Source organism: Gobio gobio, assembly GCF_949357685.1.
Source record: "Gobio gobio genome assembly, chromosome: 21".
Lineage (NCBI taxonomy): Eukaryota > Metazoa > Chordata > Actinopteri > Cypriniformes > Gobionidae > Gobio > Gobio gobio.
Genome location: NC_137117.1, coordinates 3,965,074 through 3,978,005, shown reverse-complemented (window position 1 = coordinate 3,978,005; position 12,932 = coordinate 3,965,074). Strand labels below are relative to the sequence as shown.

The following is a 12,932-nucleotide window of genomic DNA, read 5'->3' as shown; positions in this document are numbered from 1 at the left end:
ATGGCACCTCTCTGGCAGGCATATGTAGAGCTGAGTGCTGGGCAACACCTAACACATTCACGAGATTCTACAATCTCAGAGTGGGGCCAGTTTCTTCCTGTGTGTTGGTACAAACAGGTAATATGCTGGGTAGGCTGGCTCGGTCTCTCTTGCTGCGCCATTCCCCTCTGAGGACGGGATACGAGTGCCTATTCTGCTCCTCAGGTGAGTTCCCCAATTGTTAAACCCTGGTGGAGTTCCTCCAGCATCCTCGCCAGTCAGATGCTGATGCCAGGTCTAGTACTTCTGTGTATGCCAGGTTGGTCGGCCCCTGTACTAGACTAGATGCCTACATGTTGTGATTACTTTCCTAGGTTATCCTCTGCCAACTCTGTAACAGTATTGACTCCACCCCTGAACAAAGCGGGTTCTACCATAGAGATCTTTCATATGTAGCACTGGCCAAATCGACAGTCTATATGTTTAACTCCACATATTATCTCCCTACGGGCAGGATGTGGTTTCCGTAGCATTCCTTTCTGGTTGGAATAGGCACGCTTTCCCAGTGTTATCAAGTAGTCTCACTGTATAGGGTCAGAAGGAACACAAGTGATCGACATTCTCTGTGCAAAGCCATGTCCTTTCTTCCGCCCCAACAGGTGCAGGGGGAATAGGCGGCTTACTCTGGGCAGTTGTTGTAACACTTTCCAAAGGGATCCCAATACATCAGTTCAGACCATCATAACATTAAACTTGAATGACTGATAGGGAACTCTAGGTTACTAATGTAACGTTGCGTCCCATCACCACAACTCCTGTATCTCCGCTGAAACGGCAGGGAGTCCGTCTCGACTCCTCAGCAGAAAACTTAATGTGAGAGTTTGCCTTATACAGTATACCCAGAAGCGGGGAAGGGCTTGTGATGCAAATCTAACTTGCCAATGTACATTGGCTTATTCTGTTACCACTGAAAGTTGAGATCCCATTATGTCAGTTCAGTCCGATGTAACGTCTCCATTCCCTCCTTCAGGGAATAGGGGTTACATTAGTAACCTAAATGTTTTCTTTCCTGTGTCTTGACATTGACATGTAAGACTGTCAGAAGATGGAAAGATATATTCAGTGATAAATGCGTCTGTGTTTTTCTCTGTATGTAGAATCAGCTGGTTCAGACACAGACAGACATTTATCAGACGATCCAGGACAGAATGAAAAAGATTCAAGAGATCAAACACTCAGTAGAGATGAGAAAGGTTTGTGCTTCGATCAACCCAAGTTCATATCCGGACTTATGGTCACTTCCGATTTCACTTTCTGTTCACTCTCCAACTATCCTATCAAAAAATACATCTACAAAAAATGTTATGCGTCATAATATTTCAATCTAATTAATAAAGGTGTTGAATAAATTGAGAGTTCTACCATCTTTTAGTAATCTTGGTTTATTGCACTTGAGTTGTATGCAGTTCTATTGGAGTGCTTTGACAGCTCGTCCTCAAGAGCAGCATGAACATTTGTTTTGTGTTACACTGAAAATCACACATTTTAACTCTTTCCCCGCCATTGACGGAAATGTAGGCTTTCTGTGTTTTCACTGTTATACGGTGTGGGGGGGGGGGGGGTATACATTTATACGCTATTATACATCATCTCAAAAAGAGCTGAGAACTGAATCTCCTGATCAAAACACAGGTGAAGAAGAACCAGAAACAAGTGATTGTGTAAATGTAAATGTAAAATAATGCAATCAACATAAAAGGTCCTGTTCTTCGTGATCCCATTTTTCAAACTTTAGTTAGTGTGTAATGTTGCTGTTAGAGCATAAATAATGCCTGTAAAATGATAAAGCTCAAAGTTCAATGCCAAGCGAGATATTTTATTTAACAGAAGTTCCCTTTCAAAGCCTACAGTGAACGGCCGGTTTGTTCTACATCCCTGTACTTCCTGCTTTAATGACGTCAGTAGAACAGTTTGTTGACTAAACTCCGCCCACAAGAATATGCAAAAAAGGGGGCGTGGTCTTGTTGCTCTCCCACGTGGAGAAGAGGAAGTGTTGCGTTCGGTTGCGTTTGTAGAGTGAGTTTGTCGCCATGTTGTCGAGACGCTGTTATTTTCATCCCGGAGTCAAATCACCTTTCTTTGGCCAGGGACGCTGTAGTTTGAGTGTATGCATCTCCCCGTTATGGGAAGAGACGTGACCTTTCCGGGCAACGTGTGCTAAGCTGCTGTCCAATCACAACACGGGAACCACTGGCCCAATCAGAACTCGTTACGTATTTCTGAAGTAGGGACTTCATAGAACAGGGAAATCTTTCAAGACGTTTTGAGGACAGTGAAAACAGCGGTATACAGATCAGTAAATTGTGTGAAAAATACTGTTTTTTTACACGCGAAACATGAACACGTGTTATATTGCACACTGTAAACACAATCAAAGCTTCAAAAAAACAGGAAAAACGGGACCTTTAAACAGAAATCAAAACTGCCCATGTTACCCTAATGAAATGTCAACCCAGGACGAGCTATAGGACTATAAAGCTTTGGGGGTGTTGATGAGCTCAATCGAGCTCACCATCTATGTTTTGACCGTCTTTCTGAATCTGATCCAAAAATGCATTTTTGCTCAAAATATTGTTTTTTTTATTAAACTTACCCAGTTGATAAAAAAGAATACAGTAAGATAGAATTAAACTCGATTCTGGGGGGCATGGAAATTTTGTGAAAATTATCAAAAATGCTGGCAGTGATTGGCAACTTTTAAAAAAATTGCTGGTGGGGAAAGAGTTGAGTAAGAGGCGAAGAGTAAGAGTTTAATTGATGATGAGAGAAGTTTCATTTTGTGGTGAAGTATTCCTTTAAATAATATGTGAATACATAATCGATTAACAAATGGAACATCGTTTAACTGTTGTCATTCATCAGAGAAACACAGAGGAAGAGAAATCCTCCAGTGTTGAGCTCTTCACTGATCTGATCCGCTCCATTGAGAGATGTCAGTCTGAGCAGCTGAAGATGATGGAGGAACAGCAGAAAGCAGCAGAGAAACAGGCTGAAGATCTCATTAAAGAGCTGGAGCAGGAAATCACTGAGCTGAAGAGGAGAAACACTGAGCTGGAGCAGCTCTCACACACTGACGATCATCTCAAACTCCTACAGGTCAGTCAACATCTGTCTCATCAGCCATCATGTACAATATTACAGGACAAACCAGAGGTGGGGGACTTGAGTCACATGATCATATTCTGTTTTTGCTCTATTTCTCCAATGACAATAGTTCCAAACAAGCCACAGCAAAAGAGGTGCACCGAAATTTTTGAAATGTTTATCAGAAAATTAAGAGCTTGGGGTCTCAGATTCCTTGGGTCATGCTGAAAGCGTCAATACTGACTGTTTTTAACACTTTGACATATCGAATTTGGTAGGATTCATTGTCAGCATGTCCTGAAGGAACCTGAGAAGTTTGAACACAGAGCCACCTAGTGTCCCAGAGATATAAGGTTTTTCATAAAAAGGTTATTTCAGCTTTACAGTTTCTGTAAGAATGAAAATCAACAAAGACTTTTTGCTTTCCTGTTCAAACCCACTCTTTCTTTCCACCATTTGTAATTCCTAAAGTCACAAGAGGTGCTGATACTGATCAAGGCTTGACGGTCACAGCTTTGGCTGTAAGACATTGTAAAACAAAGGCTCTGACCATTTTATCATGCTTTAGAAATCATACAGAACAGAAAGAAGCAGTAATAACTAGGGCTGGGTAATCGATTCTTACTTTTATAAAACAATATCGATTCTTAAATCCAAAGAATCGATTACTCATCCTGTTTTCAGTTAATGAATGAAATAATCATTGTAGCACGCCTCCAATCCAATAAATTGCAACAATCTTTGTGCTTTATTACTATTGATGTGAAACAAAGTCTCAGATTTCAAATTGAGTCTATTTTTTTTAACGAAATTCAAAAACATAAATACAGTTTTGGCGCTGTGGCATGAGAACGCTCTGCCGCTCAGCTCAAGAGGAGCGCTGAGAAAACATGAACGGATCTTCTCTTCCACCTTAATACCAGTAACAGCGCAAAATATGATAATTAACATGAATGAGCTTCTGAAAGTGTGTTAAAAGATACAGGACAACTTACCGAAATCGTATCATGTCACATAGAATAGCTCAATCAGTGTTTCAACGGCCATCTCGTCCATACTTTGAGCTTCAAAACTGCTCATCAGAATCCTATGGGTGACGTCACGGACACCTACGTCCATATTGTTTTACAGTCTATGGTTTCAACCGCAGAAAGATGCAAGTAAAACAGCTTGTAAACAATGTCATGTAACTTCACATTTACCTCAGAAAAACCATATCCAGTGTCCATAAACTCGTTAGTCAGCTAGAAAAATTAACTCTAGAGAGGAGCATTTTGCTAATTATATGCACCACATTACATAGGATATTCATTGTCATTTTTAATGTTCTTCAATATTTAATGGATGTATGTACGAATAAATCTGGCAAGTTTTTATGACAGCCACCATTTAAATGTTTATATTTCAAAAAACGAATTGGAGTAGAATTATGATTATGTAATTGTTAAGTTAATATTATAACTTAAGTTAATTTTTACCTTCAATATTAGTAGGCTAATGTACTCAAGGTTGTAATAATTTCACTTTTGGGCCCACCCAGGGACGCCAATTATGTAGTGATTTTACCTTCGTCCATCCAAGGACGTTAAGTAAGGAAGTGATTGGTACTCACGTCACCGCTGATGTTGTGATTTCTGGATCACACGTCACTTAAGGTGTGGTTATGAGTACATCAGATGACCACCTTCCCCCTCTCTTAGTTTGGGACACTAGTCAAGGTCTTTTACCTTGGCTCTATGAGAACACTCCACACAGGAGGCTGTTCAATCATTTTAGATTGAATGTAAAGTGGGGAGAGTTGGTCAGCTGATTTATCTGAAAGATTGGTGGGTTTTCTAACTTGTAGAGCCTTTTCTGTATTATCAGCACAAGTAAGACACAATTGTAATAAAAAAAATTTGTCTTCCCGGATTTTATTAACAAAAGATAAACAAGAATAACTAACACAACTACTAAATGAATACAATGAATGATAAAGGAATAAAGTGCATAAGATACATAAAATACATGTGATTAAGTTGAGTGTGGCTATGGAAGAGTTGCGTTATCTTATGGAAAGATAAACTGTTGTTTCTCTGAAACTAAGGTGAAGAACCTTATTATGCATCAAACAAATAAACGAAAGATTATTTGTTATTAACTAGCATCAGTTAAATTAACTCTAATGTAAATTAGAAAATCATATACTGATAATATACAACAATGCCAAGGTTTCTGGAAAGAGGTTTGGTTAAGTGATATTTACGTTCCACGTGGTTGAGTAAGCAGTCCGATGGAGGTGATTCTTCCACTGGTTGTGCTGGGTGACAATGCAGTGGGAAAGGAGCTGGAATCTGTTTCAACAGTCTTGAACACGAAGATCTGTGGGATGCTGATCTCCTGGAGCACCAAAGGGTCCTAAAATCTGGAACACGCAGATGAGGCCCTGAAGTAGGTGCAGAAGGTCCTTAATCTGGAACACGCAGATGAAGGAACCTCAAAGTGAAGGTTTGCTCTCCTGAGCTTAACCTTGTTGCAAATGTCTCTGTGTGTCTTCTGACTCTGTGGGTCAGACACTCAGGACTTGGTCAATCCGCTTTGGTCTCTCTGGCATGGAGACTCAGAACGTGGTCGTATCTGTTGCTGCCTCACAAGCTGTAGATTCAGATCCTTGGATCTTTTGTTGTCTCTCTGGATGAACCAGAGGCTCAGAACTTGGTTGCTCTGTCACAGTCTCATCCTCGCCGGACAGACTCAGAACTTGGTGAACTGTTTGTCTCTCTCAAGGAGAAACTCAGAACATTACGGTGTATCTGTTATGTCTCTCTTGAAGGGAGACTCAGAACGTGGTGAACTGTTACAATCTCATCCTTGCTGGGGAGACTCAGAACAAGGTGTGTCGGTTGAAAGGGTACCTTTATCCTTTTCTGAATAGGAGGAGATTGCAATTTGGCGCTTCTCCATTCCAGAATTGCGATTGGCTGCTGGCATCAGAGGGGGTCCACAGTGAGACTCACCCTCCTTTCTCCTGTGGAACTCATTTGCATACTGTACACAGTTAGAAGTCTTTAAAGTTTCTTTAAAGTTTACCAATGCATTTCTCACTTTCCAAACCACCATCAGAATACCCTTGGCAATATTCTAAACAAATAGAAACCAAACATGATGGGATAAGATTGAACTGTTCATTAATTTGTTCATTAACAGCTGATTCTGTGTAAGATGTTGGATTACAAATAGCTGTCACTGAGAATACTTATTTCTCTGAATAAGTATGAAATGGATGTGTGTAGTTTACATCAGTCTTAAGGTTTCCAAACATAGTTATGACTGGATTTGGATAGATCATTTTGGTCTTTCTTTCACCCACTACTGCTGAGGTCCTGTGGATTTTTATGGCAGTCATAGACCAGGACATTAGGGATGTGGGTGAAGGCCAGAAACTGCATGTGGGCCAATGAGATGTCTTGTCCTTCCTGGGCTTGGTACAAGAGCTGGTCTTTTTGGCCTCTAAGAGGTGTCTGGATGTTGTCATAGCATCTTATCTGATGGCGTTGGACAGTTTGTTTGTCTCAGTCTACCAAGATCCAATCAAAATGTAGCAAACCTTTGTCCACTATTATGGACAGAGAGTGGCCCGGCCATAAACTGGGCCCTGGAATGTGCTGTCCACTACAAGGTCAATCAGCTGACTCCCATAGTTTACAACATTAGTTCAGAAATTTGTTTTCCTTGAGAAAATGTTCCATGTTTTGTGCCTGATACATTTCCAAAATAATCGATATTGAATTGAATCGAAAATCGAATTGAAAGCTTGTGAATCTAAATCGAATTGAATTGTGAAATTTGTGTCAACACCCAGCCCTAGTAATAAAATCACAATAGGTAAATGAGTTAAGGCAAGATGTTTATGCGCTGGTCAATTTAGAGATTTTGTTTTTTTATAACGTGTTGTTTCACACTAGTGGAAAGAAAACATCCAATATACACGTTTATGTGTTTATTTTAGTGCACTTATCTATTAGTTTCTGTAGATTGAAATTGCAATACATATCTTTAAAGTTTATGACAGTTTCTCTTAAGCAGTGATTTTATTTAATACTTTTATATTGTCATTTTCATTTTATTTGTTTTCATTTTTATACGTCTTTTTAATGTCTATAATTTTTACTCATTTTTATTTCAGTTATTCAGTTATTTTAGTACATCAAGTTACACTAAATAAAAATGAAAAATGTTGTTGAGAGTATTTTCTGATTTAAAAAAAGAGAAATCCAGAATCCCCTCAGTAAAAACCTTTAACTCTAATGTTAACAAAGTCAAACAAGAACTTTGAATCTGACTTTATCCAACGTTCAGATGTCAGTTCTGAATATTTAATCTAATCAGTGCATATTTAATTGGACAATGCCTCATTTATTTAAATATTTCAGAAATTAGATATTTTATCCTCTCTCTCTCTCTCTCTCTCTCTCTCTCTCTCTCTCTCTCTCTCTCTCTCTCTCTCTCTCTCTCTCTCTCTCTCGTAGATGAGCTCATCTCTGTACAGTCGTCCACACAGCAAGAACTGGACTGAGATCAGGATTGACTCTGATGTGAATCTGAAGTCTCTGATTTCAGCTCTGACTGAACTGAAGAAAACTCTAGATGGGACTCTACATGAAAAACTCCGTCAAACTGGTATGTGCATATCATACAGTGTATATATATATTTTGCTATTAACTATCTAGGAAAAAAACAATTTCAAGGAAAATTATGGATTAAATAACATTTTCGCATCAGTGACCTGTGAATTATTTAATCTCTGTCTGCAAAAGATCACACTGTTCATAAATATAACCGCAACATAACTTCAACCTGCCATGTTAGCATTAGACTGGTGTGATAAAATCACTTACTAAACCCAGTCTATGTAAAGTTTAAATTTAACTCACGTCATAATCAGTTAAAACACTATTACTGTAACTTACTTTAGAGACATGTAAGCAACATGATGTAACTATCCGTGTACAAACACTAACACATCAGCAGAACTCACTACACACCACTGATGCTGCCAATAGAGAGAAACTCACTGTTAACCTGAAATTATTCCTATTAATAATTCATCATTATATTGTCATCTGTGTTCACAGGGGTGACGTGGGCTCAGACGTTTGCAGGTACAGTGTGACTGACACAATACACTCACAATACTTCTGTTAATAATCTGTATTATATACAGGGTTGCTCATAACTGATACAAATAAACGATGCTCAGCAGAAAACGTGAAGGAAAGCCCTTTTGCACATGTTTACTTAAGGATTTGGATATCTAAATTTGATAATAATAACAATTTACATTCAATATCTATCTAAATGTTAACATGTTATTGTATTGTTGCTATATAAGCTATGCTATGAAGTAACTAGTAACTAGGAGTAGTTTTTTTATTGGATACTATTTTACTCTTACTCAAGTAACTATTCAGATTAGTACTTTAACTTGAGTACAGTGTTTGGATACTCACCTCTGTCTGCGCATCTCTGTGTGAACACACTAGGGATGGGCGATATCTTATCGTTTGCGATATACCGGTAAAAATTCTCCCCACGATAAGAATTTGACTTCCCGCGATAATAACGATAAAGCCTAGTTGATAGCGCGACCCATCCGCACCGTGCCACCGCTGGCCGTCTCTTGATGCTTAAAGCGGTTGCTTTATGGTGGCTGCGTTCGTCAATTTGTATAGCTGAACGGGGGTTGGAAAGAGAATTTTCTTGTGGTGCCCCCCGCACTGGGAGCGGCGGCACTGAATCCGCATCTCACATGCAGAGCGAAAACAACTATGGCGGAAGAGTTCATAATTAAACGAGGGGCTACCTGAGGGCAATCTGAACCATACAGATGTATTTTCACTCGCTGAGCACTTGAACCGAGCGCTTAAGAGATTCGCTCTGTCTCAATCGATCGGTAAAGCACACTATTTCAGTTCATCTCAATGAATGCGCAGTGCATTTGACGCACATTAAACACTAGTGTGAGGCGCGCGACTGAGAGCGCTCAGTGTTTCACACACACTCAAAGAGAGAGCGAGAGAGTCTTATACCACACAGAATTGACGTGCTACATGTAAACAATATCCTTTGTTGTATTTTCCTGTAAAATAATAGCGTTTATTTGGAATTATTCAGCCTTTCGTGAACAGGAAGAAACGAATGCACAAACGGGAATCTCATTGGCTGGCGTGCACCTATTACGGTGCCTGTTTTGATTTCAGCAAATCGGTTAGAATGAGCGCTGACAACGTGATTAATATTCATGAACTCAGAAGCTCAATATTCCTTAGTGCAGTTTATTTTTATTAGTAGAAGAATTCGTGGTATTATTATGTTATCAACTCAAATTACTGAAGTTCTATCATTAAATCATTATTTTCAACTTTTTTGTAATCTGAAGACATTTTTGGGATAATTACTTTTGCTGTTTCTGCTATTTTTACCACTTTTTGCACCATGAGTGTATGAATAAATACAGAATCGGTTTACATGTAAAACTTGTCATTGATTTTAATTATTATTGTTTGTATTGTCTGATGTTTTTCAGCACAGTTGCACTATTTAAACATTACCTGCACCTTTACAGAAGACAATTATATCTGCAACTTTTCCATTTCTGAAAAGGCTGGTGTGAAATTTGACATAAAAAAAAATTAATTATATATATATATATATATATATATATATATATATATATATATATATATATATATATATATATATATATATATATATATATATATATATATATATATAATCTTTTTTTTAATGTATTATAGGAGCCTATTTGATGACATGTACGTTTTACTTTAGATCATTGTTTGTTTTTCTGAAACTCGCAAGAATGCATGCAGCTTTCACTTGTATCCAAAAACATGGGGAATGATACTACATTTATCGTCATTGATATCGTTATCGCAATAAATACTAGAAAATATCGGGATAAATTTTTAAGTCCATATCGCCCATCCCTAGAACACACACACACACACACACACACACACACACACACACACACACACACACACACACACACACACACACACACACACACACACACACACACACACACACACACACACACACACACACACAGTGTTGTCAGCCTCTGAAGCCTCACTATATGAGGACATGAACACATGGACATGAACACATGAACTTCATCTCCAGAGCCGCTCTGAGAGTCACTTCATGAGCATTTCACAGTTTCATTTGAGAGAAACTACAGTCACATAAACACACAGAAACAGAAATGTCTTCAGCGCAATGAGTCAAAATAAGTTTGGTTGAATTTAGAAACGTCTCAATGTAATAATAATACTAACACTAATAATAACGCATTATTATTAATAATTATTTTTTAAGGAATAATCACAATTTTCCTTCCATGTTTTAATTTGAACAGTAAAGCTCATTGTGCAGAACAGTTTGTTTAATTTCATATGATTAAAACATCAATTAAAAGACAAATCTTCATTTGATTACAAGAAAATACATAAAGAATTTGTGGATAAAAAACATTTCATTGAAATTTATGTTTTTATGAATTAGACATGCTTTTTGATTATTACAATTTAATTAAACCATCCAGAAATATTAAAACAGAAAAACATAATTTGGTCAAAATGAGGCAGAATTTGAAAAACAAAACAAACAAACATATTTCATAGGGCCCTACATTTTTATTAAATTGTTAGTTTCAATATTTCAATTAATTAGACATGCTTTTTGAGTACTAACATTTAATTTGACCCTTAAAATTAAACTTAAAAAAAATAAACGGAATCCAGAAAAAATAAACCGGAATATCATCTGCCATGTTGAAGAGAAAAGAAGACGGTGAGGAGAGCAGTCAGGAGGAAAGTGATGATGTCAGCGTGTAGGATAAGTGTGAGCACCAATCAGCTTCTGCCCTTGAGAACCAGACCAAACGAGTTATGTGCACCCCTGAATATATACTGTACATCTGAACATGATTCTGAAGTTGATTGATAATGTCTGATCTCTCTCAGTGGATGTGACTCTGGATCCTGATACAGCGAATCCATATCTCATCCTGTCTGATGATGGAAAACAAGTCCGTCATGGAGACATTAAGCGGAACGTCCCAGAAAACCCAAAGAGATTTGAGGCCATTTGTGTTCTGGCAAAGCAGGGATTCAGTTCAGGGAGATTTTACTATGAGGTGCAGGTGAAGGGAAAGACTGAGTGGACTTTAGGAGTGGCCAGAGAATCCATTAACAGGAAAGGGTCGATCACACTGACTCCTGATGATGGATTCTGGACTGTGGCTCTGAGGAATGAGAATGAATATAAAGCTTGTGCAGGTCCAGCTGTCTCTTTATCTCTGAGAGTGAAACCTGAGAAGGTGGGTGTGTTTGTGGATTATGAGGAGGGTCTGGTCTCTTTTTATGATGTGGAGTCCAGATCTCATCTCTACTCTTTCACTGGCCAGACTTTCACTGAGAAACTCTATCCATATTTCAGCCCAGGCGATAATGATAAAGGTAAAAACTCAAACCCTCTGATCATCTCACCTTTACTGGATTAGAATATGTGAATGAAAACCAAAAGGAAATTTGCACAAACCGGAATCAAGTAGATTTTAACTACAATTATAAAGAAATGAATATGTGATGGACAAAATGTGTACAAGTGCAAAAATAAACTGTATATTCAGGCCCTTAAAATAATCAGTCACTGATAAAACATCAAATATAATGAAACATTTGTGAGTTATATGTTTTGTGGAAAAAATTAATATTTCATCACTACATTTGAACGGTCAATTTGTTACAAGTCTATATTTTCTAATCAACACAAAGATTTGTTTGCTTTTCTCTTTCATTTATACTTTGCTGTAACTTTTCAAATCTACAATGAAATTCTACATAATATGCTACATTTCCAAACTTTCCAGAGTGTTTCTATTGTTATTCTGTGATGACATTTCTGAAGTCATTCTCTCTTTCTTTTCTCTCCAGCTGTTAATATTGAATGTCTTGTGAAATGTTGAGGTTTTTGGTTTATATTGTAATAACTGCAGCATCTGAATAAAGACAAGTGTTCAATTCTAGAACTGATATTGATTATAATCTAAACAGATAATTATTATATAAACACATTAGAGAATGAAACTTCATGAACATCTGCTCACATAAACATTACAACAGACAGACAGGAGAAGAATAAAACAGAATCTTTATTGTTGAATAATTGTTTTTTATCCAACAATAAAGATTGTGAATGAAAACACTAATATTATCATTCAGTGTAGATGACTCTTCAATCTAGTACATATTCTTCTAGAGAAGCGAGAGCATTAGAAGCTTCACAATGACAGTGTTTTTGACTTTGGTTTGAGCTCAATATCAGTGAATGCGTGCACCTGAGTGAGCTGACGGCAGTCCATCGATGCCAGGAGCTTCTGAGAGCCGGAGACGGTGGGAACAAACTTCTCCATCAGTATAACCGTCGCAAGCTTCTCCACATCACTGACACACAGAAAGACAATATCAACTCTCTGGAAGATGTTCACTCTTTAAATATCATATTTAATGCAGTACAATCTATGTTTCTAAACCAATCTAAAGTGCAGGAACACGTCACAGCTGAAATTAAACTGCTGTTAAACACTGAAAGTCTTACCCATACGGAATCTTTCTGACGCTCTGCATTCCCAATCCCTCTATAAGGAACAAAACGTTCCTCAACACTTGTGACAGCGGGTTCAGGAACGTGATCTTGACTGTCAACTCTTTCCCCAGCACAGCGTCCTCTAGAGGCTGAA

At 37.9% G+C, this 12,932-nt stretch overlaps 1 protein-coding gene across 1 annotated transcript in view; it reads left to right on the top strand.

Annotated features, from left to right (window-relative positions):
* The window catches only part of LOC307117987 (uncharacterized protein), a 49,289-nt gene extending 37,078 nt beyond the window's left edge, over positions 1–12,211 (top strand). Inside the window, exons 9-14 of the mRNA XM_079803280.1 lie at positions 1,137–1,232; positions 2,902–3,135; positions 5,936–5,996; positions 7,723–7,782; positions 8,239–8,265; positions 11,155–12,211. Of these exons, the coding sequence (XP_079659406.1) occupies positions 1,137–1,232; positions 2,902–3,135; positions 5,936–5,996; positions 7,723–7,782; positions 8,239–8,265; positions 11,155–11,693 (1,017 nt within the window). The 3' untranslated portion in view covers positions 11,694–12,211. The remainder of the gene's footprint in view (positions 1–1,136; positions 1,233–2,901; positions 3,136–5,935; positions 5,997–7,722; positions 7,783–8,238; positions 8,266–11,154) is intronic.
* Positions 12,212–12,932: the final 721 nt, after the last annotated feature.